Below are 27,927 nucleotides of genomic sequence, written 5' to 3' on the forward strand. Positions count from 1 at the left end.
CTGGTACCGCGCCTCATGCTACCAGTAGTGACAAGGGGCCTCATATATAATGCCATATGTTGAATTTACACTAAAACATGGCGTACAGACAAAAGAGAAACTGTGCTTTTTTTTCAGTGCTTTGTTAAAAGACAATGGCAAAAGCACATGGGAAAAAAAGAATTTCAATGGATGTGAAGGTAAAGAAAAACATATTTGTTGGCTTAAGCAGTGGTATAAACAACAAAAGAAAATTGATGGACTGATACAGCGTAGCGGAGACAGTTGAAAGTTCAAGTTCAGAAAATTGTTCATTGCCTGAAAAAAGAAAGAAGTGGTCAGATATTAAAGTCGACGTTAAAAGCGAGTTGCAGCCAATGTCAACTTTATTCCATTTCAAAGAATTTTTAAAAAAGCAGAACCCCGTGCTGATAACGCAAATTCACGTGGTGATGGTGCTGCTGCGCACATCCCTCTGCCTCAGAAACCACCAGGTGACCTTCTGGCTGTGTGCTGACAGACGTTGTTCTGGAGTCATAAAATGCAATCAATAGTGGATGCTATAAGAGATATGGCCAATTAACTTATGAATATAAGGGCTGTACTATGTGATATTGACCACAAATTAAATGAATTGGTTAAAAAATAAATGCAGCATCTGATTACCTGTTTTTACATTCTGCTAATTACATTTGAACAAAGTTGTAACGCTGTCCAATGCACAATGCGACACACTTTGTGTGGACCATAGAGCAGACATTAATAGAGTGGAAATGTTTTCTATTTACATAACCAGATTCATTCTCTGAAGGCGCCTTTATAGTGTAACGCTGGTGCCGAGCACCACAGCAGATCAGTTCTTTGCTTTTCACATGGCTCTTTTCTGGTGACTTGATATCCTTAAAAGGACTGCTTGCCTTTTGACACACTAGTTGGAAAAAGCACCTGTGACTGTGCAGAGCTGTCATTTTAATAGGTTCTCCAGCTATATATGATGTAATGCCAGCTCATTGTTTTGGTGATTCATCCCTGGCTGATGTAACTTGTCCAGTGCCATTGCAATAGAAATGTGCGTGGAGTTGACCGCTCCAATTACAAATTGCGCTTTCATGTTTCCTAGTTCAACCACATTGTAAGGAAATTCTGTACTGTATATCTGGATTACAAGCGAATAATACCATCCTATACAGCTGGCATGGCACAACTCAGTAATAAATGAGAAATACCCGATCAGTCAGCAAGTTCTTGTTGAAAAGCTCCTATGGCTAAAAACCCAAGAGTGGACAGAACTTGCAAAGGAGCAAGTAAAGGACAATTCCTCAAAGTCTGCCTTTGTAAAGCCAGCGCCTGTTGAGCACACAGCTCCAATAGGATAGGTCTTGGAAGCCAGTTAACATCATCTCTAAATATGCTCTCTTCTAATTCTTCCATTTGTGATGTCTTCTAACAACACCAAATCAGCTATGGTAGTAGGAATAGTTTGGCCATTCCGTGCATCATTATATTGTTACAGAATGATTACAATCAAGTGAATTAAATTTGGGGGCGGTGCGCTGCTGCCTCGCAGAAAGGAGACCTGGGTTCACTTCCCGGGTCCTCCCTGCGTGGAGTTTGCATGTTCTCCCCGTGTCTGCGTGGGTTTCCTCTGGGTGCTCCGGTTTCCTCCCACAGTCCAAAGACATGTAGGTTAGGTGCATTGGTGATCCTAAATTGTCCCTAGTGTGTGATTGGTGTACGTGTATGTGTGCATGCCCTGCGGTGGGCTGGCGCCCTGCCCGGGGATTTATTCCTACCTTGCACCCTATGTTGGCTGGGATTGGCTCCAGCAGACCTCTGTGACCCTGTGTTAGGATATAGTGGGTTGGATAATGGATGGATGGATGGATGAATTAAATTTGTAAACGACATGCAATTAATTTCACTGTATTTGATGAAACCCGCATCATAGATGTGAATCTAAAAAAGAAAAGACCACAGAAACAGTAGCACTGCTTTGACGCTGGGTGCTGCCAGTTTGCAAAACCGTGCAGAAAAGTGAGTAGATAAAGGGGGAGGCTGCCGTGAAAATGTGCATGACTTTATGCCAAGTTTAGTTTTTATACATCTTGAAGTGTGCATGGAAATGGGTGCATGCAACATTTTTGTGCGTATGCACCATTTATACATGATGCCCAAAGTCAGTACCAAAATGCAAAACAAGAGAAGAATCAGTCAAGAAGGATAAGGAGAGAGCAATTGTCTGTTGCCACCACATGAAAAATCATTCCCTTTTTGGGGGTTGTCTTGCTGTTGCCTCTCCAGTGCACCTGTTGTCACTTTCATTTACGCCAAAGCAGGTGAAGTTGATTCACAGTCACTTATGCTTCCTAACTGGACAGATTGATATACCTGAAGCTTAAATGACTTGGTGTCAGACTGTAATAATTAAGTGTTCCTTTATTTTTGAGTAATGCACAAGTACTGTATATATATCTCCACACTTCCATTTTGTTTTGCTTTAGTACATTCCAAGTGTTTGACTCACAGATGACTAAGTATATAATAAGGTGGCAGTTTCCTGAAGGAAGAAAACAAACTCAAAATAACTAGAATTGTCCAGATAAATATCTAGCTGTTTTGAGAACAGAGTGTCATTCACAATTTAACTCTGCTAATAACATAACCACCAATTCATTGACATGTGAATTAGATGCAAACTATCAGTGTAGCTACACGGAGGATAGTAAACTTGGTGATTCCCATCAGAAGATTAAGGTCTATTTTGAACAGACCTAATTTGAACACAGAAGAAAAAAGAGAAGATGGAATTTAGAACTCAGTCCTTAGAAATGGGAACTTTTGAAGCCCCACGTCATCAAAAATGGTGCCAAGTGTCAAGATATCGCACTGCCTCACAGCCAAAAAAGAACTAGGTTTGCCCCTAATAAGCAAAGCTGGACTATAAAAAAAATGATTAAAAAATGTGAGTGAGTGTGTGTAGACTTGGAGAGGGACCTAAATGTTTCTCCACCTTATGCTATAACCTAGTAACCCAATTTTATTGACAGCTGTTGCAGTCTGAGAGAAGTAAAAGGGAGTAGTGACAGAAATCTGAGAAAAAACAGTTTGGCTTCAATTAGTTACCAAGATGAAGTAGTATCAGGAGGTTCCAACTAGTTTCAAATTATTCAACCATACATGTCCAATGACACAGCTGTAAATTTGGCAGGAAAACATCCCCCGTCAAACCCATCACAAGTCAATGTGGAATGTTCAGGATAAGGGGTTTGGAAGATGGATGAATGTTTAATGGACCTCTTTATTTTAAATATGTATATATCCCATTTGTGCACTTAAGTACAACTGTTTTCTTGTCTTCTTAGAGAGTCAAGGCTGGGGGACTGTCAAGAGGCAGGGCCTGTTAAAGCCCATTGCGGCACTTCTTGTGTGATTTTGGGCTATACAAAAATAAATTGTATTAAGTACACATGTTCATTGTTGCATAAATTGTTTCAAAACATACATATGTCAGTCCTGCTTGCAGATTTAAAACGTTTCCCATCATTAATACAGGGATTTCACCATTCTTTGGCACTAAATTAGAACATTACATTCTTAAACCACTTAATTTAACTCTAGGCCACTAAAGACTGGAGGCCATCACAGCAGCCTTGGGTGCCAGGCAGGAACTATTTATATATAGTTTGCCAGTCCATCACAAGGCTCACACATGCATATGCCTACACTCACAAATTCACAAATGGGCAATTTAGAATTGCAAGTTAGCCTTCCGTGCACATCTTTGTGGATGTAAGGGGGAAAAAAAAAATGACGTAACACGCATGGACAACAAAACAAAAGGTCCCTGTACCTACTGACACTAAATCAAAAATAATATTGTCCTGCTGCTTTTGGTCCACAACCTTCTATCCTCTTTGATTAGGTATGGAAGATAGAAGTTTTGTTGTAAGGAAGTTATACTTAAGTTATACTAGACATGGTGATGGAAAGGAATTTAAAAACATCCACATTTAAAATATGCTGGATCAGATCGAATACATTGAAAGATTTGTTTAAAATGCTTGGAAATCATAGTGCTGTCAACTAATGTTGAATAAGTGTAAACATAGTTTAGTGGGGTCTACAGATATGGTATTTATTTTTAAGCTAGCCACTAGCATCACACAAAAGAAAAATAATTAAAAACTCCATTAACACATTAAAGATTCCATTAACACAGACAAAAGTCATATTTTGTAGTTCTTTCTTGTATATAAAAGTTGACTTGGCTAAATCAACAAAACTATAAATATATGGTTATACTGGGGGCAACACTAACTCATTTTAAGTGTTAATCAAAGTAAAGTAGGTTTCTGCCTGTCCTTCCACATTACTATGTTTTTCTAAGTCAGGGTCAAAGAGGGAATAAAGGCTGGAGAAGAACACACTACCAAGCTGATTCTGAGTTACTAATAAATCTAAAAACATACTTTCATATTCACACAGTTGCCTAAAACACCATGAAAAAACTACATGAACAAAGGGAGAACTTCACACTGTATATACTCTGTATGCTGAACAACTTAGGTCCCAGGGTAAAGCATGCACAATACTATTTTCAATACCAGTATACCATGCAGGAGAATTCTGGTACTGGTGGTTTTGGCTGGTGGGATCAAAACAAGATTTTAATTCATAGTCTAAAGTTTGCTGTACAGTTCCAGTATGAATGTTGTCATTTTCATCATACCATAATGCTGCCACCTTAAAATGGCTATATAGTGTCAAAACTTAATAAAAGTCAAAAACAACACAACAACTCATGATAAATAATGTGACATGATATATAAATACTGTATACCATAAACTCTGGGTCGCCATACTAAACTGAAAGTACAGAAAACAAGGCGTATAACTAAGCAGCCAAAACAAAATTAAAACACATTTCTAATGAAAAACTCGGTTGGACTGAAATCTAGGTATGTGTCAAATGGATTGTGCCATTAATGAGGAAGACAGATTCTGTAAAGAAATCAACGTCTGAATTAAAATCAAAAATGAAAATATTCATACGTACTTTGTTCACTTTTAAAACGCACCACTGCGTAGTCCTCTCCAACTTTATATTCTATAAAGCAGTCGCCTCCGCTTGCTCGTTTCTTACTTTGAAAGTAAATCTGAAGCTTATTGCTTATGTGGCTTGAATTTTCGCCACCGAAATTGCCTTCGACAAAAAGCGCAAAGGGGTAGTCATCTGCCATCGCATCAGAGTAGCATTGCCTTTCGACTCAGTCGGACTTTGCGTTCGCCCTTAATAGTTTTCGGTGCTTTGCTTTCAGTTTTGATTCTGGGGAGTAAAAACAGGACGTTTCGTCACAGGCTTTGCTGCAGCGACCGGTAGGCAGTCTCGTTGTTTTGTTTTTTTTTTTTACAATTATTTTCCTGAAATCTGTTGCTGTCGTTTAGTTTGTTTGTGTCGTTTTATTAGTGTTACTATTTTAATTTTTGTAGCTGTTTGAAAGTCACAGAGTACGATTTTCACTCGGGACCTCAGGTGAACGAAAAGCAGACCATCACCGCTGGACATTGTTCATTAAGTAAGTAGTGTATTTAACTGTTACATCGTACTATTGGTATAAAAATACACATTGTCATTTAGAAGGATAAAGATTAGTATGCATCACGTTGACTTTACCTGATACTTTGTGTTAAATGAAGGAGCTAGTTTGAGAATGTTAGGTTATTGTGGGGAAGAGGGGGCTCATTAGGGTATCATTTCAAACTTTTTTTAATTGAAACATTTATAACCTGGCCATGCAAGGTAATGCAGTATATGGCACTTATCCATCCAGTGTTCATGCGTTTTATCCAAATACTACGGTTTTGTATCCTCGCCCCTCCCGAAAACGAGGGATCGCGTGGCTAACGCCAAGTACAGACTGAACTGGCTCTAAACGTATCGTCTCTTCTTTAGCGAGTTAGAAATTGTACGGGTCAATAATCTGATACACTTCACCGAATTACTTAAGTGATTACGCTTGTTTTGTTAATTCTAAAGCTAAATGGCCTTGTTGGCCATTACACCTGTTTTCTTATTAATGGGACAGGCGTAGATCTACAAAACTTGTTTTTCAGTATGTGGAAATGACGCGACAGGCGACGTTGAAATGGTTGCACATTAAAGGGAATTTCGAAGAAGAGAGCTTGTTAAGCGGTTGGGTGTTTTTTTAGAGTCTTGGGAATCCCAGAGAAGCCAAGACAGGTTTCACTTTCGTTTTTATGTAAACGTTTTGGGTTTCGTTGCGCATTTTTTATTCTCTGAGTTCTGTCTGATCTCAAGGACTTAAGTATACTAGATTTAGATGGCAAACGTTTCCGCATGTATTGTATATGGTCTTGCAGTTTTTTCCACATATGTTAATGATTTAGGGTTATAACAGCAGGCACGTTTATGTAAATATTTTTTGCGTTCATCATAAAATACATTTGTATTACTACATGTAGCATTCGAAACCTAGAGTGTGACATTCTCTTTTAACTGCGGAGCGGGCGAGTGATATTTTAGGGCGCTTTGAGATCGCACATACACAATACAGATTGCAAAGCAACCAATGAAATTGAACAGTGTGAAGTTATGTGTAAGCGTTACCGTGGTGTTCACCTCTTCCGCCTTTGATACTTAACGCCGGCCTAGTATGTACTGTATTAAGTTTGAGTTCATCCAGTTATTCCATCCACTGTACGGTTTCATGGCAAACACGCACACAGCGTTAACTTACAATGCCAAATCGGCTCATCGATGAACTGGTGTTCCGTCTAGGTCTGCGGAAAGCCGGTGTTCTGACATTTCAGCATACTTTGTAAGAATAGCATACCGGTAGTGCAAACTGATAGCCACACGGTGATATCTGCGGTCAGATTTACTCAAACTGTATTTAAATAAAAGATGCATGGCAACAATAGTAATGATAATGTTCCAACAACTTCCCTGACGTGTTGGATTTAATAAAAATAAGAAAATATTACATGATTCTGTTTGGAGCAAATGCGCAACGTGCATGAAGTATCTTGCTGAACTTGCAAGAAACAACTTCAGAAAACTATACTAAAACTTCACTTTGAAACAGTACAACCACGTTTTTGTATGAGCGAACTGCTCTCAAACTGTAGCTATATAACAAATGGACAGTTTCTGCGCATGCACATTAGCTCATAGTATGCCATTCTGATAGGTATGCTGAAATGTCAACACTGGACTCCACCTGGAGAGACTTGGCATTTGTAATGGAAGAAGTCTCCGAAATGATTGAGCGGTACATTCTAGCTTCATTTGCAGTTGATAACATTAAATTCTTACACACGGAGGTTCTGTAAGTAATATTAATTACTTTTTAAACTAATATTAATTAGTTTGTAAACATTAGGCTCAAATAAAAAAATGTTATGTGACATGATAGGAGCTGCAATCAAAGTTGTAAAGTGACTAAGCACCCATATAATGAATTCTTACTTTTATTTATTTACATTATTTGGCAAAGCATAACATTACGGGGGCGGCACGGTGGCGCAATGGGTAGCGCTGCTGCCTCGCAGTTGGGAGATCTGGGGACCTGGGTTCGCTTCCCAGGTCGTCCCTGCATGGAGTTTGCATGTTCTCCCCGTGTTTGCGTGGGTTTCCTCCGGGCGCTCTGGTTTCCTCCCACAGTCCAAAGACATGCAGGTTAGGTGGATTGGCGATTCTAAATTGGCCCTAGTGTGTGCTTGGTGTGTTTGTGTGTGTCCTGCGGTGGGTTGGCACCCTGCCCGGGATTGGTTCCTGCCTTGTGCCCTGTGTTGGCTGGGATTGGCTCCAGCAGACCCCCGTGACCCTGTGTTCGGATTCAGCGGGTTGGAAGATGGATGGATGGATAACGTTACGGTGGTAACCTTTGTAAACAGTAACCGATACAACCATTTACTTAACAGGAAATACAGAGAAAACAGGAAAAATAGAAATGCAAAAGGGGGGGGAGCAAAACACAATTCTCCAAAAAAAAACTCCAAAAGAGTTGTTTTTTTTTTTTATTTTATTTTTTTTTTTTTTTGCATCTTTATCCTTTTTTCTTAAACTTTTTAAATATAATAGAACAATTCATTGGAAAATAAAGAATTCTTGCCATGTGTAAAATACAAGTTTTGGACATATCCTCAGAGAAAGAATATGATTTTTTTTCCTAATTTGAGATATTGAACATGGCTGATCCACTGAGTAAAAGAAGGTTGGTTGGGATTCTTCCAGTTGAACAAGATAAGTTTGTGTGCTAGTATTGTGGTATAGGCTATTACAAATGATTTCTCCCTGTGCACTTCATTGCCATCCGGGAGTACACAAAATCACCGTTAATGAATTAGAAGCGATTGTGACACCAAAGATGTCTGAAATGTATTCAAGTTTTTGGTCGTCAATGATGTTTGTTTAGTGCATTCCCAAAACATATGGCATAGTGAAGCTTGTGCTAGATGGCAACACTTGCAGGTTGGATCTTGTCCTGGGTACATTTTAAGACAGCTAGAGTATTCTAGGTATGGCTGATTTCCACTCCTTTTTTTTTGAATTGTTAATTAAAATGTCCCTTTCAAAAATTACAAATCGAACAATTTAGATGTGATTAAAATGCACCTTGCAGACTTTCATTTAAGAGTATATGCATATATTATGGTCACAGGATGTAGAAGTGGCAACACTTTTTCAGTGTGGTATAGTGGTTAAGTCTTTGGACTTCAAACCATGAGGGTGTGGGTTCAAATCCCTCCCTTAACACTGTGTGATGCTTAGCAAGTCACTTTACCTGCCTGTGCTCCAATTGGAAAAACAAAAGAAATGTCACCAGTTTTATCTCAAATGTTGTAATTCGCTTTGGATAAAAGTGTCGGCCAAATAAATATATATTGTACATCCCCCCCCCCCCCCCCATTTCTGGGCACCATAATGATTGGGACATAGTAATGGCAGTAATATTTAGTACTTGTCTCATATCCCCTGCATGCAGTGACTGCTTGAAGTCTGTGATTCATAAGCATCACCAGGTGCCGAGCAGCTTCTCTGGTGATGGTCTGCCAAGCCTGTAATGCAGCAATCTTCACTCTCTGCTTGTTTGGGTGGGGCTTGTCCCCTTGCGTTTTCTCTGCAGCATATAGAAGGCATGCTCAATTGGATTTAAATCGGGTGACTAGCTTGGCCATTCAAGAATGTTCATTGTCTTTTAGATTTGCTTTAGCAATATGTTTGGGATCATTATCTTGTTGTATGATGAAGCACCATGCAGTGGGCTTGAGGCATTTACTGGAACTTGAATATATAAGATGTTTCTATACACCCCGGAATTCATTGTGTGACTGGTATGAGCAGTTGCATCATCAATGACGATAAGTGTGCCAGTACCTGTGGCAGCCATACATGCCCAAGCCATGACTCCCAACACCACCATGTTTAATAGATGAGGTGGTATGCTTAGGTTCTTGGGTAGTGAATTTTCATCTCTACACTTTGTTCTTGCCATCACTCTGATACAGCTTCATCTTTGTCTTGTTTGTTAACAAGACCTTTTTCCAGAATTCTGTATAGTCTTGTCAGTTGTTTTCACGTACTGTAAAATTACTAACTGCATATTGTCTTCTGGACAAAAAAAACCCTTGAAGACTCCCTAGTAGTTTTACTGTATTGGCGAACTTGTAGAGGTGTCGGCTAAGTAGGCCAGGACACGTTGTATCCTGTGCGAGATGGACATGTAGTCGAGTGCAGCAGTGGCACAATTTGAGCGGGACAGGCTGGAGCTTGTCTCAGGCAAACGTATGGTAACTTGTTGTGTGAACATACAACATGCCTGTACTACAAAGCTGAGTTTGTCCACTTGGGTTGAATGAAAAATCAGGTGCATACATGCGCCATCTCACCAAGTTCAAGTCACACTTGTATAAGTTTCTACATCTCCTGTAGTATTCACACCAACTCCTGTGGCTTTGGTTGAGCGTAAACAGAGTGGACTGCTCCTAGCATACACACAGACACACACACATACGTCTTTTATATATGTTTTGGCGTACCCTGGGGCCCTTAACTGGTCGGGATGCCCCAACCATGGAAGGACCAGGGGAGAGAGTATTTTCAGGACAGTTTCTCCCCCGGGCCGACAGAAGGCAGCCCCCTTGATTTTCAGTGGAGCCACGGGTCTTGAGCATGGAAGCTCAACCCTACTGGGGCCCATGGTCACTGCCAGAGGGCGCATGGACTTTTACAGGGCCCGGGTGTGACGGAAGTGCTGCCGGAAGAAGCTCGCTGGGCACCTGGAGTCCTTCTGGGTGCCCTATAAAGGGAGCCAGTCACCACCACTCAGTGGCCAGAGTCAGGGGAAAGAGGACAAAGCCTGAAGAGGAGTGGAGGTGGAAGGACTGGCGGCAAGAAGGGACTGTGTTGGACTGTGAGCGTTGTGTTGGTGTACTGTGCACAAGACTAAATAAACTATGTGCTGGGTGCAAAACCAGTCTCCTGCCTGTCTGCGTCCAGGTTGGCTTTCATAATGTCTAATCCTTTGTAGTTTCATGGCAGGAGTTGACAGTGTATTTAACAATAAGCAGGATTACCTGTGACATTAAGAGCAGAAATTGAAGGCTTTTAAACAATAGCACATACCCATAAATCGTGAGACTGTGGTTCAACTGGTTATGTTGCTAATTGTGTAGGGGTTCGATCATGGGGCAAATCATTAAAATTCTGATATTCTCATCCTTCAGGCAATGTAGCAGAAGCAATTTAAAGGTGAAAAGTCATGTTTTCTATATTTTAATATAGCACAGTTTTGCACTGGGAGAGGAATGCAAATCCCAAGAATCCATGCAGTTAGGGGACTAGATTGGCATGTATGGCATAGATCATGCCGCCGCATTGATTCTTGGTGTTGGAGTTATTCCCCAAGCTCATTACTACACCAGTGATGTCACCATTCCATTTTCTTCTGGTGAGCTTAAATGCTAAAGGCTGAATCATTTCACGCCACTAATTTTTTTTTATGAATGTACTTTAAATTAAATGATAGAAAACTGTGACTGTCCCCCTTTAACGGCAAATAAAGTGCTAGTTATAACAGTAATGTTGAATATAAATTAAAGGATATTATGTTCATTAATTGTTTTGTAGGCAGACTATGGTGAGAGTACTGTGTGTTAATTCTGGTCTTTTCTAGAAAAACTTGTACAAAAACACTAGAAAAGCTGTGTAAGAAAAGCAAACAACCAAAATACCCAACAATTCTGTATTTGATTTGAGCAGAGCATATTAAGTTAAATGAGGCTGAAATTCTAACAACTAAGAGCACATGCTGCCTAAAATCAAAAAGTGATTTATTACAATTATTAAACTGATATATTGATGTTTCACTACATAGTTTGATTGTTCTAATTTAAATGTTTTGCCATTACTTGCAATAGCTGAGGTAGATCTTTCAGTGGCTTTAGCATTATATATGATAAAATGTCAAGTAATTGATTAATAACAATTTTAAAGAATTTAACAAATTAGGTGAGACTTCAGCCACAGTTTTCTTGTTATAACTGAAAATTTCCTTTTTTTCTTTTTTGGGAGTTTGAAAGGCAGTTCACATTTTCTTCAAAGGATGTTTCAGGCAAAAGAAGAAAGCTTCCAGTTGCCAATACCAAAGGATATTGCCGCATTGTTATCAGAAAATGAGAATCTGTGTCAGATTTTCCAACAAAAGTTTGGCTGCCAAACTTTTGTTTACAGTGGAGACACAAGAAGCAACCGAAATGCAGCTGAAGTGAGGTATTTGAAGAGACTTAACAATGGCATCACAATCTCAGTTTGGAAAGATGATCTGACAACCCATCGGGTGGATGCTGTTGTCAATGCTGCAAATGATAAATTACAGCATGTTGGGGGGCTTGCTTATGCTTTGGCACTTGCTGGAGGAAGTGTCATAGAAAAAGAAAGCAAGGAAATTATACATAAGCAGCAAAAAGTTAACCCTGGTGATGCAGTTGTTACATCTGCTGGCAGTCTTCCTTGTAAAAAAGTTATTCATGCAGTGGGTCCAATTTATAAATCATATCAAGGAAATGAAGATATAAACGCTTGTTTTATACTTGAAAAAGCAGTTGAGACTATATTGAATCTCTGTGTAAAAGAAGGCTTTAAATCGGTTGCCATACCAGCTTTGAGCTCGGGTATATTCCAGTTTCCCCTTCCTCTGTGTGCTAAGATCATTGCAGAAAGCATAAGAAAGTGGACGAGTGTCACACATTCAAGGGTCCTTTTAACTGACATTCATTTAGTTAATAATGATGATCCAACTGTCACAGAAATGCAGAAATGGTGCAGAAACATTTTTGGCCCCAACGACAAAGGAGAGGTGATGATAGACCAGCAGCTTGGAAATGTTACTCTAGTCATAAAAAAGGGGTTTATTGAAAAGGAACAGGTACGATTTTCTGTAATTTACACGTTTTTTTAAATAATAAAAGGCAGATGAAACAAATGTCTCAATTTTCTCCTGTTTTTCTTTTGTAGGTAGATGTTATAGTGAATACCATATCCAGTGATCTTGATCTGACACAAGGAGAAATATCAAAAGCCATTCTCAGGGAAGCTGGAAAACAGCTTCAAAAGGATATATTACTTAATCGTAGAATAAGTAAAGATATTTTAAGGACGGCTGCTTTTAACATGAATTGTAAAGAAGTGTACCATGTTATTTGCTCACCGTGGAAGGGGAAAAAATCTGAAGAGGTAAAGTATCCAAACTAAGATGGGGAAAGTATCAATGGTCATTGTCTAATCAGAGAAAATGGGCCCAAAACAAGATTTTCTTTGTATGAATTCTTTTTAGACGAGTTTCGTTTAGAAACGGCTCACAGGGGCACAGACATGACCAGCTAGAGCACAATTCCATATATATGAAGTATTAAAATGTCTAAAAACCTCTGTTCTGTGTATAATCAACAATATGTGCTGTTTTGTACAATTTTTTTTTATGAGGCAAATATTACTGTCCAAGAAGCATGCTCGCCAATTTTTCAAAATTCATTAATTACAGATGACTTGATAGTTCTTAAAAATTAGTCTGGTTGGCTTTACTTTAGTGGCTAAATCTTTATTGTACCTAACAATTTTCCATGCTTGTCAGTTCATATAGGGAAACAAAACAATTATTACATTAACAGTGTAGGTTACTCAAAAAGCATTTTACAAATATAGTTTAGCAGTGTTAATATTTGGATAATTTAACACTCATGGATTTTTAGTGAAGGGAGTAAACTGACTTGACAAAGTGAGGTCTGATATCAATAATTTAGTCCAAATTTGATATTTTCCTCCAGATGGAACTCAGGCTGATTATGAAATGGAGTGATAAAATATTCCTTCACATGGTTATTTTATACCCTGCCTTTTTGTATTGCTTCATAACACCACTTTTTAAAGTATAGCCCTGGCTTATATTATTAACATTTTCATTTTTTTCTATATCATGTATATACTAATGACTATTTGTCTACTTACCAACCATCTTATCCAGTTCAGGGTTACAAGGAGTCAGCATCAGCCTTTTGGCATTGTGCCCTGCCTTGTACGCAGGTACCCACACTCAATAATATTGAAGCAATTTACAGTTGCAAATCTAACTAGTGTTTGCATCTTTGGTATGTGGAAAGAATCCAGGCTGTCCAGAGGAAGGAGAAAAAAAACAAAAAAACACAGACATAGGAGAAAATGGATGCTTCACACTGGCATTGCCCAAGTCAGGTTCTGAATGCAGGACTTTGGACCTGTATGGTAATAGTGCTTGCCACCTTTCCATTTACCACAGTGTAGAAAAGCACAAATCACTCCTGGAGGCAGGGCCAGCTTTGGCATTTTAGCTTCCCTAGATGAAGCTGTAAATGGTGCCCTGCCATGCCCTTTGCTTTGAGTGGAATAATTTCTGCCAGATCTTTACATAAAAACCTGGAGGCCAGGGCCTAATTCATAAAAGTTTTTGTACATTAGAGTGTGAAAATATATGCACACCAAAAAAATACAGGAAAATGCGTACTCCAAAAAAAAAAAAAAAAGATTTATAAAAGCTTGTGTACACACATTTCTATGTAATTTCTCCATTTGTAATTCACAGTCCCATTGTAAGTATATGTGTATGTGAACATGCTTCAGCTCCACATTGTAACATCCATGTATACAACATGCTGATTGACCTCATATATAAGGCAATCTCATTGCTGCAGATAGTCATTGACCATTAGAGCAGCCTTCCTCCTGACGAGTCGATACCCTGCCACCTTCATTCGAGAGTATCTGGCTGTGCTGTGCAACTGAGAGCACAGGATCATATGCGGCGTGGTAGTGCCCCTCCTCTGTGCTTTTGGGGTCTGGGAATAGTGTAAGGTGCCAGCACTTCAGCAGGTAGCTATTATCACCTAGCTCATGTAATGTTGTGATTACTGTTACAATGAATAGTACAGGTCATATGAAAAACTAAGGGTTCAGACAGTTACCTTGCCAATAAGTCATTCACCACCATGTACAGTACCATGACTTCTGCAAAAACTACTTTGCCTCAAAATAAATGAATCCGGTGGCTGATACAGGCCACTAGAGACATGATGTTTGCCAGACACATCATGACATCATAGTTGACTTGTCCATTAAATCTTTTAGGGTTATTTATTTTTACTTCCTTTTGTCTCAGGGCTGAATATTTTTCCAAAAAATTTTCAAGTTTTCTTAAAAGTACACAAAGCAATGGTTTCATGCGTAAATCAACATAAAATACTTATTTATGATAAGTCACTCTTTTTTTTATGTTCCAGGAGCCTCTACCATAGGCATATTCACATACTTATTACATACGTGTTTGTCCCATAACTCATAAGCTGGAAGGCACTTTTTGCTAAAAAAAAAAAAAAAAAACAGCTTAAAGTAATCAACTGGGTGCTAATCTGTTGTGTCCTCCAGCAGGCCACATCGTTTGGTGAAGTCCAGTTGCCAGCTTGTCTCCCACAGATTGATGTCTGTGTAGTTTTCCCAGGGCGAACGTTTTTGTAGGCGCGTCAGCTGCACGACCAGTCAGCTGATGCAAGCACATGACTTTTGTTTTCGATCTCCGGATCACTTGAATCAAAATTGGAGTTTGACAAGTCAGAGTCTGATTCAGCAATAATACGCAGTAAATAAATAATATGCAGAGAGTATTTCACTTTGTGCATTTGCTTCGCTCTCTTGCCCGATGTCTCTGCCATTCTAGACGTTGCTTACTCGCAGGGTTTCAACGTCAAGTCAATGAGTCTAACAGTCCTCCGAGTAAAGACGGTCTACCTATAATGTAACGGTGAGTTTTATCAACATTTACAGCTTTCTTTTGCCCACTGCCCCTGATATCCATTCTCAACCCCTTGTGTCAACAAAAGTCGACATCCGCCCTAAAAGAGTTAAAAGAATGTCACTGCTCATTGTTAACAAAAGTATCTTTATTCTTGCTAGGTGCCCTTATTGCAATATGAGTGCAGTGAACTGCTCAGATTATGTTAGGAGAACCAGACACCACTGCAAATTGCCTTTTTATGTTTTCAAAATCATGTTCAGTTTTATGTATGTGCACTCACACCATACGAAACCTGCACGTAGTGCTTTTCCGGTCGGTTAATGACTTCCCAGCACGGCAGGCACAATGGAGTGAAGCTTAGCTGGGATACTCTTGACCTGTCTGCCAGTTCTCTGATAAGTGACAACAGATAGTCGAGGGAAACTAACAGATAAAAGAACTTCAGTGGAAATACATGGTATTGGTCCACTTCTATAGGAACTAAGATAAAAGTCTGTACATGTCATTCATTATCTTTGAGGTATAATGTATTTGTCACATTAACACACATTATAATAACAGCTTTGTAATGAGTATTATTATGTATGTGAGTCGTCATTTATCAGGTTTGGCTGAATTTCCTTACTTGATCATGTCCCAGTTTCTCAGAAATGTCCTGTACACATGGGTCAGAGTTGCTGTAAATATACACATGTTCCCCAGTTTTCTTTTATAAATCTCAACGTTTGCGTGGGAAGTTGCATACACACATTTCAGGCCTCTTTTTATGTGTATGCAAGGATTTATAAATGAAGCCTTTAGGTGGGGAGAATGAAAAACATTCGGATGAAAAACAGTGAATTTACAATTTGAGAATTACATGAGGATATTTCATTTCTCATAGCAACGTCTAAAACGTATTTAAATCAGTGAAACTAAACATAATCGTAATGTATATTAGAAAATGCAGATAGCCGCATTATATTGGCTTATAAATTTCAAAACAGTAATACACAGAACATTTATACAATACTAAAATGTTTGTTTTAAATATGAATGTGATGTGTGATACTGATAGGTTCTGGTACGGCTTCACTACTGATCCACTGTTCTAGAAGCACAACAGTTATGCTTGGTTTTGTAAGAGAGAAAAAAGCAAGAAATTTTGATTATATATAGGGCATGTTGGAAAATCGGGGAGACTACTTGGAGAATATACTATGAAAAGCTGTTTTTATATAAGGCAGGGAGTATTTAAAACAGTGTGTTTACCAGTGACCCCTCAGTGTTTTCTAATTGCTCACTTGATAGTAATATTTGTAAATTATGAAAGAGAAAGTATTGGTTAACAGTCACCTCAGGTTTAGGCATTACATGCAATATCTGTATTCAAGGACCATAAAATAATAACTCTTCACTTTTGCAATACATGCAAGAAGTGCTTTGCTGTGTACACTTGTGTGTCAGTGTTAGTGAAAAATGTCTTGTAGTTCTTTACAAATACAATTGTGATGCACAACTAATAGTTTTTTTTCTTTACTTAGGCTTTAGCTAATGTTGTAAATACATGTTTACAAGCGGCAAGTGATAAGAAGATAAGATCCATCTCATTCCCAGCAATCGGAAGTGGCCTTCTACAGTTTCCTAAACAAATTGTTGCAAATGTAATAATCGACCAAATTTACACTTTTGCTAATACGTATAAAGGGACAAATCTCTTTGTGAACTTTGTACTTTATCCAGGAGACAGAGAAATATTTGAGGTAATATACTTTTGTTTTGGGTGTAAATTCGAAATAAGTTAAGTAAATGGCTGGATGTGTAGTGCGCTGAATAGAATAGCATAATTACTACAGCTAATAAAATGAAAAAGCTTTAATTTTATCCAGTCTGCGTATGTTACTTTTTAGTCTGCGTTCTTTGATTAATGTAGAGGTTCCCATAATTTTTTTTTTTTTCTTTTCATAACAGAAACAGATGTCTGAAAACTATAAGGTGGGGGTTCTCATAAAGAGTACAGAATGGCACATTGTCTTAAAAAAGTTATATAAAAACATAAAGTTGACAAGTGACTATAGACCCATCAGTCCATCAGGTTTGGCTGTTAAGCTGAGCTGTCCTAATATCTTATCCAGATAGTTAAAGTTTGTGAAGCTTTGTGTTTCAGCTACAAGTCACAGTAGTATGTTCCAGATGCTCACAACTGTTTGTGTAAAGAAGTTCCTTCTGGCTTCAGTCTTAATTGCACTTCCACCTAATATCCAATCATGTCCTCAAGTATGTAATTGACTGTTAAGTTGGAAGAATTCTGCTTGATCTAACTGTTTGTGTAAAGAAGTTCCTTCTGGCTTCAGTCTTAATTGCACTTCCACCTAATATCCAATCATGTCCTCAAGTATGTAATTGACTGTTAAGTTGGAAGAATTCTGCTTGATCTACTTTATCAATGCCTTTGAGGATTTTAAAAATCTGGATTAGGTTCCCATGGAGTCTCCTTTGCTTGAGACTAAGCAGGTTTGCTTCTCTGACTCTTCTAGAGTATAGCATGTCCTTATGTCCTGGGATGCACTTGGTTGCACTCCTCTGCACAGCTTCAATTGCTACTGTGTCTGTCTTTTAGTGTGGTAACCAGAATTCCATATAGTACTCTAGATGAGGTCTCACTAGTGTGTTTATATAGTCTGAGCACAATGTTCATTGATGTTGCATTTAAGTACCATGACAATTTCCCTTCTGAGGTCAGAATAAAATCAAACATTTATCTTGTCACTTTAACACTTTACATTAGATATGATGGGTTGATATGTTGAATTTCAGTAGTTTCTTTTAATTAGAGATCATCCTAACCAAAACCATAGGGTTATTGTAAGTTTATAGGGTCGCTGTTGTCATGTATACCGAGTACAGTGAAATTGTCACTTTTATGTTCTAAACAACGTCCATCACGTTACATAGAGGATGAACAAGCACCAAAGCAACTAATTAGTTTGTATTTATTGTGTATAGAGTCTACCTTTTAAAGCAATGTCATTGAATGCCTGAGAAAGGAATTAGCTGTGTTAACAGTTCAGGATGAATCAATTAAACTAACAAAGTTGAGAGCAACTGTGACCAGTTATCGGGCTGCTTGAAAATTAAGGTGTAGGGTGCATTGTTTTTCTGACCTTTTTTTGAGTGCGTCACTCAACATCTTTTTCAAAAACTGCAGTCCTTTAATAAGGATGTGGTGTGTGTTCTGTTTTTGGCTTGACAACTTGTGTACATGTTTTACAGGCAGTTGAATGGATTTTAAAAGTAAAAGGTGAATGGCAGCATCAATCCCACATCCATGGTAAGCAGTCACTGATGAGCACTGAAACTTTATTTGTGATGGAAGTGAGAATGTATTTACAGTATTTCTCTGCTGGAAAGTTATAGTCTTGATATAGTTTGGGGTTCATTTCAGAATGTTGCATTCCTTCAAAAGAACTGGAGTAAAATTTAGAAAATTGTTTGTTGTAAATAAATAATTAGCTGTTGGGTGTAATGTATACTGTGGCATTTAGATTTAAATCAGCTCAAACTTTTCAATAATCAGTATGCCTACAAACCAAATATATTGTGAGTACAGTGATCCCTCGCTATATCGCGCTTCGCCTTTCGCGGCTTCACTCCATCGCGGATTTTATATGTAAGCATATTTAAATATATATCGCGGATTTTTCGCTGCTTCGCGGGTTTCTGCGGACAATAGGTCTTTTAATTTCTGGTACATGCTTCCTCAGTTGGTTTGCCCAGTTGATTTCATTGGCAGATGGCTGAGAAGCTATCCAGCTTACTTTCTCTCTTCCTCTCTCTCTCTCTTGCGCTGACGTAGGGGGGGTGTGAGCAGGGGGGCTGTGTGCAGCTGCTTCCTGAAGGACAGGCTGCACGGAGCTTCGCATACTTAAAAGCTCAAAGGGCACGTATTGATTTTTTTTTATCTCTCTCTCTATCTCTCTCTCTCTCTCTTCCTGCTCCTGACAGAGGGGGTGTGAGCTGCCGCCTTCAACAGCTTTGTACCGGCGGTGCTTCGCATACTTAAAAGCCAAAAAGCCCTATTGATTTTTTTTTTGACTGCTTGCTTTGCACTCCTTTGAAAAGGAAGATATGTTTGCATTCTTTTAATTGTGAGACAGAACTGTCATCTCTGTCTTGTCAAGGAGCACAGTTTAAACTTTTGAAAAAGAGACAAATGTTTGTTTGCAGTGTTTGAATAACGTTCCTGTCTCTCTACAACCTCCTGTGTTTCTGGGCAAATCTGTGACCCAAGCATGACAATATAAAAATAACCATATAAACATATGGTTTCTACTTCGCGGATTTTCCTATTTCGCGGGTGGCTCTGGAACGCAACCCCCGCAATGGAGGAGGGATTACTGTACATGGCATGATAGCTTTCTTTGTTTATTTTGAATAAACCATTTAAAGGTTCTATTATTTATTTATACCATAGCAAATGTATGATTACCTTTAATTTTGAAACTGTTAATCTTGCCTAAAAATACACTTTATTATATTCTGTATAATACAGCCTACTGTATAAACTTACAAAACATTATAGTATTTTGGTTTTTTCCCCTTTGTAGAAAACTACAATCATTTGCCATCAATGCCATTTATTGAATTTCAAGGAAAAACTAAGGAAGTTATAATGGAAGCGAAAAATTGGTTTGAAAAGGTGTTAACGATTCAAGAGAAGTACATTATTCAAGATAAGCACATTTATTACTTTGGAGACGAGAATCATCAAGACCTTTCAGTCATTCAGAATTTTTACAATGTATCCCTTAAAGAAGTTTTAAGAAATAGAAAAGCAACTTTAGAAATTACAGGACAGCACCCTGCATTATTTGCAGCAGCTCTAGCAGTAGAGTCAATTTGTTGCCGTGTGCACAAATTATATGCAGAGGAAGCAGAAGAGCACCTACAGGGGGAGTTGGTTCAGTGGCATTGCACTGACTGTCCAGCCGTGGCAAATAATAGTTGCAGTTTAGAAAAAGCTTATTTATCGGGAAATAATTCTGAGAAAATCGAAGCAAATGGGCATACATTCAATATTTCATTTTCAACAATGACAGCAGAAGAATTTGAAACTGGAAGGAAGTACACAATTGAAAGACAGGGTAAGTACAAGTTTAATGAGATTGGCATCTATTGTTCAAGACCCCCATTGTGCTTTTAGTTCATCCATCCATTTTCTAACCCAGTTATCCAGTTCAGTGTCACATGTTATTAAATGAAGGAGGTGGAGGGTCAAAAACAAACAAAAAAAAAATCCCACAATTACTGAAAACCAATTAAAATGTGAATATAATTAAGATTATTAGCAAGCAGTAACAAATGTGAGCTGGGTAAATGCACACAGTGACAAGTGTATGCAGTTGGCAACTAGTCTTTCCTTCTTGGATTGTCTCTATAGCGAAAAGGGCAGGAATTTAATTTTGAACATTCATCATTATTGTTGTGTGATATACATAGGAAGTGTTAAAAAATGGAAAAAAAACCCCCATCTGATTTGTCTTAAAACTTTGGGGAAAATAAATACCAGCAAATAAAGTATATTTTCAGGAATCTAGCTTCCACTAACTCTCAAATGGAGGCGTGTATGCTGGAGAGAAGTGATAAGTGAACCCAGATTTTTTTCGGTAATAGTAGAGCTAAAAAAATGCTGTGCATCTTTGTGATGAGTCTCTGGTGTGGCATGGTGGTACAATGGTTAATTCTGATGCTTTTAGGCAATTTGAACTCCATCTTTGTCACTTTCAACATGTTTTCCTAGTGATATGATTTTTCTGTGGATACTTGAGTTTTCTACCCAAATATGTGTGTGTGTGAGAGGAGTGTAATGTAAATGAAGAATAGATGGAACCAGGCAAAGGAAGACGAACAAGAATGTGGTGTGATGATGTTAAATAGAGATGTCACAAGAACAATACTTCAGTACCAATTTAATACCACAGTTTTGAAAACGTAACAGTATTAGCTTTTTAACTGTATTACTGAAAACCAGTAATGCACTTGTGTATAACTACAAGTACACAATTACTATGTAAGGCACAATAATAAGTAAGAAAAGCATGAGTAAAAGCTACATATGAAAATGGCTCACAGCGGTGATGATACAGCACTATGTTAACACATGTCAAAAAGAAAAATGACAGAGACCCTGTCTGTAAATACTTTGTGTCCAAGACAGGAGAATTTTAGCATATGATTTTAGGAATTTTGCTTATTATTTAAAAGAAAAAGCCAAAGTACGTGCACACACACACAAACATAGGATTTCATTATTTCCACTTTAATGCCATTATGGAGCTAGTTCACAAATAGATTTGTGTGTGCTGTAACAACCAGGGGTGCCACAAATCTCAGACACAATAATGCCCAACATGACACTGGAATAAAATAAGATATTTATTCACCCAAAACACCCTTACAATGATCACCCTTTCAAAGATCAGCCACAATACCAATAAATCAAATAAATTCTTCCTCCTTCTGTCCTCCAGTTGAGGGTGTTTAAGCCAGACCCAGGAATACTTCCCATGCCACAGGGTGTCCACTTGGAAACACTTTTAGGTCATATGGAAAGTAGGGAGGGCTCCCCCTGACAGCACCCTCTACTGGTACCCAGGGACCCTGACAAAGTTGCACTTCCAGACTCAAAGTCCCAAGCACCTCTGCAGGTCTCCCAATTGGACCACCACAAGAGCACCACTGCCATATGGAAAATGGAACTGCTCCCAACTTCAGGATTCCGCTGGCCCAACCATCATATTATTCTGGCTGGGCATAAGGTTGTTTCTTCGTCCAGCCAGCCAACTCGTCTCTCTGTATACGTAACAGATTATCCTCCTTCCCAGCCAGGATGTTTGTTTTCCTTCTTGGACATCTGCAGTATCTTGAGAGACATGATGTGACCAATCAAACGCGAGCTGTAACCGTTTAACTTCTAGTTTTACAAATTTGTAAGAGGGGAGATGAAATGATGGAGAGATGAATCGCTTTTTAATACTGTGTCGTACACAATCCCAATAAAGGAATGTGAGACTTCACATGTATTCTCTGATAGCACGTCTATAGATAGCTGTCCATCCATTTTCTAACCAGCTTATACAATTTAGGTTTGCGAGAGAATCTTGGCACCCACCTGCTATTATGCATGTAGCACATGTCATGTGGGTGAAAACTGCACACTTGCAACGCAAGTAAAAATTGAAGCATGCTTTAAACATAGTGGCTATTTGGCGGTTTATGTTAGCAATAAAATGAGCTGCTCCATTTTCTAATACCAAAATAAAATGTATTTAGTACTGCAGAACTAAAAGCACTGGAATTGCATCATTTAGCATGATGGGTAAAATTACATACTTCATTGGTAAATATGAATATGCAAACACACAATTTGTGACATTCATTTGTTTCTTTAAGCCAGTCTTATGTTCATTAGTTTAACTCCTAAAATGTGACAAATGTATTAGAACATTAGAGCAATCTAGACGAGAACCGGCCATTCAGCCCAGCAAAGCTCGCCAGTCCTATCTACTTCATTCTTCTAAAAAAAACATCAGGTCCAGTTCTGAAAGTCCCTAAAGTGTTACTGTCTATACCACGCTACTTGGTAACTTATTCCAAGTGTCTCTGGTTCTTTGTGTAAGGAAAAACGTTTGTGTGAAGTTTACCCTTAACAAGTTTCTGTGTCCCTGTGTTCTTGATGAACTCATTTTAAAGTAACAGTCTCGATCCACTGTGCTAATTCCCTTCATAACACTGGTCAACAAGCATTTTGCTACAGGGATTCTTTTATCTGTACTTGAACAAATTTCACTTACCGACTCCAAATCTGAAAAATCTTTTCGTCTAGCATGTCCCATTTTTTAGTTATGATGTTCCAGGTCTTGGACAACTAGGGTGACTGGGCAGTAAAGGTGGACAGCCATTTTAATAAATACCGGTAATTCCATTAGGGATGCTATTGAGATAAAACAAATTCGTCACACGTTACTAACAGCTGTGAGTTGTTTACCTTGTCATTGTTAATTTTATTTAAAAATTAATTTTTAATTAGCGGAAAAAATTGTTACTGATTGCCAAGTCTTATATGACTCTAAAGCATGATGACACAACTCCGACATGACACTGCAGTAGGTAGTCGGTTTTACTGTTAGGGAAAGCACACGTCATATATTTGAAAGGTATGCTGGTGATCGTAATGCAGTCTACCAGTTACACTGTTGGCCCAGTTAATATTCTATACCACTATTTTAAAGCTGCTTTTAGTATTCATATTTATATTTAAATTCTATTACATTATAAAATGCAATACTATTCACTTGATTAATGGAGGTACTTTTAATATAAAGCTATTGAATTTAGCTGTTGATTGTTCTTTTTGCTGTGGTATTGAATAGGTATCTAGTATCATGAAATGTCCCTGGTATTGGTATCAAATACAAACATTCTGGTATTGTGACATCCATAAAATAAACAAAGGTCAGCACAGAACAAATAATGGTCAATAAGGAAGGAGGCAATGAGGGAAAGTTGAAAGCCATGGTCTTCAGCCTTCAGATAGAAGAAGGCACATAAGAAGAAGAGTGAAATTGTAACCCGTGATGGACTAGTGCCCAGTCCAAGTGTGGTTTGTTCCTTGGTATTATAAAAGATTTTAGCCTCTGTCACCACAGAAGTGAATTGAGCAAGTTTGAAAATGGATATAGGAATGGAAAATGCATTGGATAAGAATTTGTTAAACAAGCATATAATCTTGACATAAATCTATACTCATAAATATTTCAAACTCAAACTGAATATTTTTGGCAGTTTTTTGGTTTTATTTGATGTCTGTTATCCCATTGCAGTTCATTCTAGCTCACTTGGTAAGACATGTAGTAAATGTACTAAATGCTAAAGAACAAAGCAAATATCTGATCCAAGTGACTGCAGGCAGTTATTTCAGAGAAATAGCTTTTAGCTTTAGAATTACCAGACATATCCCTTAATTTTTAACTTTTATGTTAAACTGGAATGACCTTAGTAAAACATGCGTAGATATTTTTTCTAATGGTATTTTACTATTTTGTATTGTGTATGGATATGTATTTTATTTCATTATATCACGTACAACAGTTTTAAAAATATGAATGGATTCAGGAGGAATGAGATTTATTAACTTTTTTTGTATTTTATTGCAATTAGCTTTGCCTGATCAAGATTTGAAGAAGATAAGGAAGAGCTTAAATAATGAACCTTATCAAATGATACCAGTAGATGAATTCACTACAGAATTTAAAGAACGAATGCAAACGTTTAAGAAGGCAAATCTAGAAGTTCTCCAGGTACAGGTCTATTTTGATACTAGGATGTTTTACTTTGAATCTCGATATTATAAGAACATACAGGTTTATTTGACCATTCTGCTTTATAAGAATAACAAATGTCTAATCTAAAACAATAATGAAACAGAGACACCAATGATATGAGCTGTCATACTTCAATTCCATTCTACTTTTTCTTGTTGTTCTCCATCTACCAACTGTAGCATTATAAACTGACAAAACAAATGACAGAGTGAATTAAAATACAGGTAAAATTCCAATTACAATGAACTCCCAGGGACCTAAAAAATATTTCGTTGTAACGAAAATTTTGTTGTAATGAGATTTTGTATTTGTTACTATAGTGCTTTCTTTAACTTGTATCCAGGCGTTTGTAATCATTTCAATAGCTTCTTTTGCGTTCATTTTAATCTCCTCCTGCCTACAAGTTATGCTGACGAGAATTTTTCTCAGTATTTCCTTGCGATAATACACTTTCAGGGTGCGAAGGATGCCAAATCCAATGGCTGAAGCGCTGCCGTGCAATGGGGTGGGAGGAATTCAACGCGAACATTATCTAAATGTGGAAGCATGTTGTGGGCAGCACAGTTATCAGTCAGGAGCCGAATCATTATTTCTTCTTCATATTGTGAGGTTTCTGAACTCTTTTGAGACCCCCCACTCCCCACCCAACTGGAACGACACGCTAAAGTGCGTCCTGAAGTGCGATTGCAGAGACTGTTGAAGATTGTTTGTCTGTTGCTGGGACAGAGCAATAGGAGGCTCACAGCACTACAGTGAAGCGCCACAGAAGCAAATCATAAAAGGTCGGGGTCGCGCTATAAGTCCCTGTCTTGCACCCCAAAACACGAGGCTTAGTCTCAGTACTTTAGCAAAACCAGCTTTATTCAGCTTGAAACAGCAACAGCACAGTTATTTAATGTAGCGTGATCTACCACTCTGCTATACACAGACATAGCAGTCAGGCAGAGTCCTGGCCAGGCCAGTGATCAAGTAATTCTGTTACAGTATCTGCATTTACAATTTACGTGCTCCTAACCTTGCATCACCCATCGAGATCTTTTCTGTTTACTTTGGCGGAGAGACACAGCATATCTGTGAGCCTGCTATTGCCCCGTACAGACGCGGAGATCGCACTTCGGGATGCTCTTCGGCTTGCTGTCTAGTTGTGGGAGGTCCCAAGAGAGTTTACAAACCTCAGATTTTCTTGACTGAGTGCCATATTAATAGGAATGTTTCTTGAACGAGCATCACTGAACCACGTAAAAATGGCTTTTTCAACGTCTTCAAATGCAGCAGTTCACATACGTTTGCAACCCGAGATTTTTCTACTTTTTTAGGTCTGTCTTTCAAGAAAGTTGACGTTGTCGATGGCGAAATTACGAATTCACTGGCAACATATTTTTTATTTGCTGCAATCGAGAGCTGCAAAAAAATGAAAAGTTTTTTTTTCTAATATGAACTGTTATTGTTTTTTCGTGTCTGTCATTTCTATAGGAGGGTGACAATGAGTTAAATTCCAATGGGTGTTTTTCAAATGTTGACGAACAATAAGTAAAAGTTATCACTGAAAACCGCAGGAAACAAAAAAGGCAAAAAAAAAAAAAAAAAAAACAAGAAAAAAAAATGACCGTGTTTCTTTTTGGGGATCGTTGTGCACAACTGAGCTGCAGCCACTGAACTAACTGCTCTGTGGATGATTCTTTTGTGTACTTCGTTGTAATGAAAGTATCTGCTGACTGTATTTTGTAGTAACGAGATTTCTATAGACTCGTGTCATATGGGGAAGCTGTCGGGACCATAAAAATACTTCGTTGTAATGAAAATTTCGCTGTAAAGATATTCATTGTAATGGAATTTTACCTGTATAATGATAACATAATATATGAATAGCGTAACATTCTCAGACCGTTTGTCCAATTTAGGGTCAAGGGGTGATAGCAAAATGAGAGCAAATTGAAATGTGCATTAAAAGATTAAGTTTGGTATTTTTCAAGTTAAGGTGTTTCTTCACAAATACGCTACAGTATATATGCATTTACCATGTGAAATTGTGTTCTAAAGCACTTGCTATAAATAAAAAAATAAAATAAAATAAAAAAAAAAAAATATCTTTCCTGCCCTGGCACATTATATTGGAGGCTATGGGGCACAAAGGAAAAGCTTAAAAATGTACCAAAAATGTACATTTTTTTTCAAGCCAAAACAGGTGTCGCGAATTGATGCATGTCTTACGATTTTTACACATTGTAAAATAGTTCGTACATGTAATTTTTGATTAAAAAAAACACTATTATTAGACTCTGCATTTGTTAAAGAAGATACTGTGTGTGATAGCTCGGCGCTTAGTCTTCCTGTGCGGTTTCCTCCAGACAAACCAAATCACAGTGAACTTTTCGTGCCACATGGCTGATTTGTTTTGATTTATATCTGTATTTATATGAGAACTCACACAAGCAAATGGAAAATATATTCTAGACATGTGAAAAATCATATCAGAAATACTGTATGGGCTAAAACGATTATTTCCAGATCCCTTTTCAGACACATGTCAGAAACACACAATGTGCAGATCAATACTGGACAACCGTCTTGGCCCATACCATCTATTGTAAAGGCAAGATATTTTTTGTATTTATAGAAAGTGCTTCTTTTTAGAATATGTTGCAAATGGTTATATACCACGTTTGTGAAGCAATCATTTTGGATTGAAAAAATACTGAACTTATCTGAAAATATCTGTTGATTTTGCTGCTTGACATTTTGTTCTGTTCATGTTTCATTTCTGTCTGGAAGCTAATTTTAATAATTTTAACTTGTGTGCTTGTAGAGTTTGATGTTTTTATAATATAAAGAAGTTCAATACATGACTTATTTCTTTGCTGCTCTTGGTCATTATGGAGACCATGCAGCTGGAGTTAAGAATATAGATGGGCTGAGAAAGTGAAGGAATCTGATAATGTAATTAAAGTTTTCTCCATACAGTATAGTTCTACAGTATTTTGCATTCTGATCACTTTCAATCCTGTATTCAATAAAGCTGTGCTGGCTAGCACTCTGGTAGTTAGCATTTTTCTAGTAAAGTAATATGATGATCAACTCATAGCCAAAAGTTAAATTAAAAACGGTGACAAAACGTACATACCTTCATAAGCCTTTACCGAAAATGAAAACCACTTGCCAATCTGCTTGATAAGACGGCTATTCTGTAATAACTAACATAATAAATATCTAATCATTCTTATGTACTGTACACAAGTAGGAAA

At 37.9% G+C, this 27,927-nt stretch overlaps 2 protein-coding genes and 1 long non-coding RNA gene across 5 annotated transcripts in view; 1 reads left to right on the top strand and 2 right to left on the bottom strand.

The window, feature by feature from the left end:
• LOC114655513 (protein mono-ADP-ribosyltransferase PARP14-like) overlaps positions 1–5,219 on the bottom strand; it is an 83,200-nt gene extending 77,981 nt beyond the window's left edge. For both annotated transcript variants that reach the window (XM_028806571.2, XM_028806570.2), the window contains exon 1: positions 5,036–5,219. In XM_028806571.2, the coding sequence (XP_028662404.2) occupies positions 5,036–5,219 (184 nt within the window). The remainder of the gene's footprint in view (positions 1–5,035) is intronic.
• Positions 5,220–5,225: 6 nt separating this feature from the next.
• parp9 (poly(ADP-ribose) polymerase family member 9) overlaps positions 5,226–27,927 on the top strand; it is a 30,886-nt gene continuing 8,184 nt past the window's right edge. Inside the window, exons 1-8 of one of the 2 annotated variants that reach the window (XM_051930548.1) lie at positions 5,226–5,367; positions 5,481–5,555; positions 11,576–12,428; positions 12,518–12,736; positions 16,847–17,065; positions 18,576–18,633; positions 19,910–20,446; positions 24,522–24,661. In XM_051930548.1, coding sequence (XP_051786508.1) covers positions 11,607–12,428; positions 12,518–12,736; positions 16,847–17,065; positions 18,576–18,633; positions 19,910–20,446; positions 24,522–24,661 — 1,995 coding nt within the window. In that variant the 5' untranslated portion in view covers positions 5,226–5,367; positions 5,481–5,555; positions 11,576–11,606. Of the gene's footprint in view, positions 5,368–5,469; positions 5,556–11,575; positions 12,429–12,517; positions 12,737–16,846; positions 17,066–18,575; positions 18,634–19,909; positions 20,447–24,521; positions 24,662–27,927 lie in introns of both variants that reach the window. The other variant, XM_051930549.1, reaches the window with a different exon arrangement.
• LOC127528906 (uncharacterized) lies at positions 21,725–23,273 on the bottom strand. Its single transcript, XR_007935523.1, has 2 exons — positions 23,156–23,273; positions 21,725–22,224 (listed from the first exon to the last, which is right to left on the bottom strand). It is a non-coding gene; the product is annotated as an uncharacterized LOC127528906 (long non-coding RNA).

This window comes from Erpetoichthys calabaricus, chromosome 8, assembly GCF_900747795.2.
Source record: "Erpetoichthys calabaricus chromosome 8, fErpCal1.3, whole genome shotgun sequence".
Classification (NCBI taxonomy): domain Eukaryota; kingdom Metazoa; phylum Chordata; class Cladistia; order Polypteriformes; family Polypteridae; genus Erpetoichthys; species Erpetoichthys calabaricus.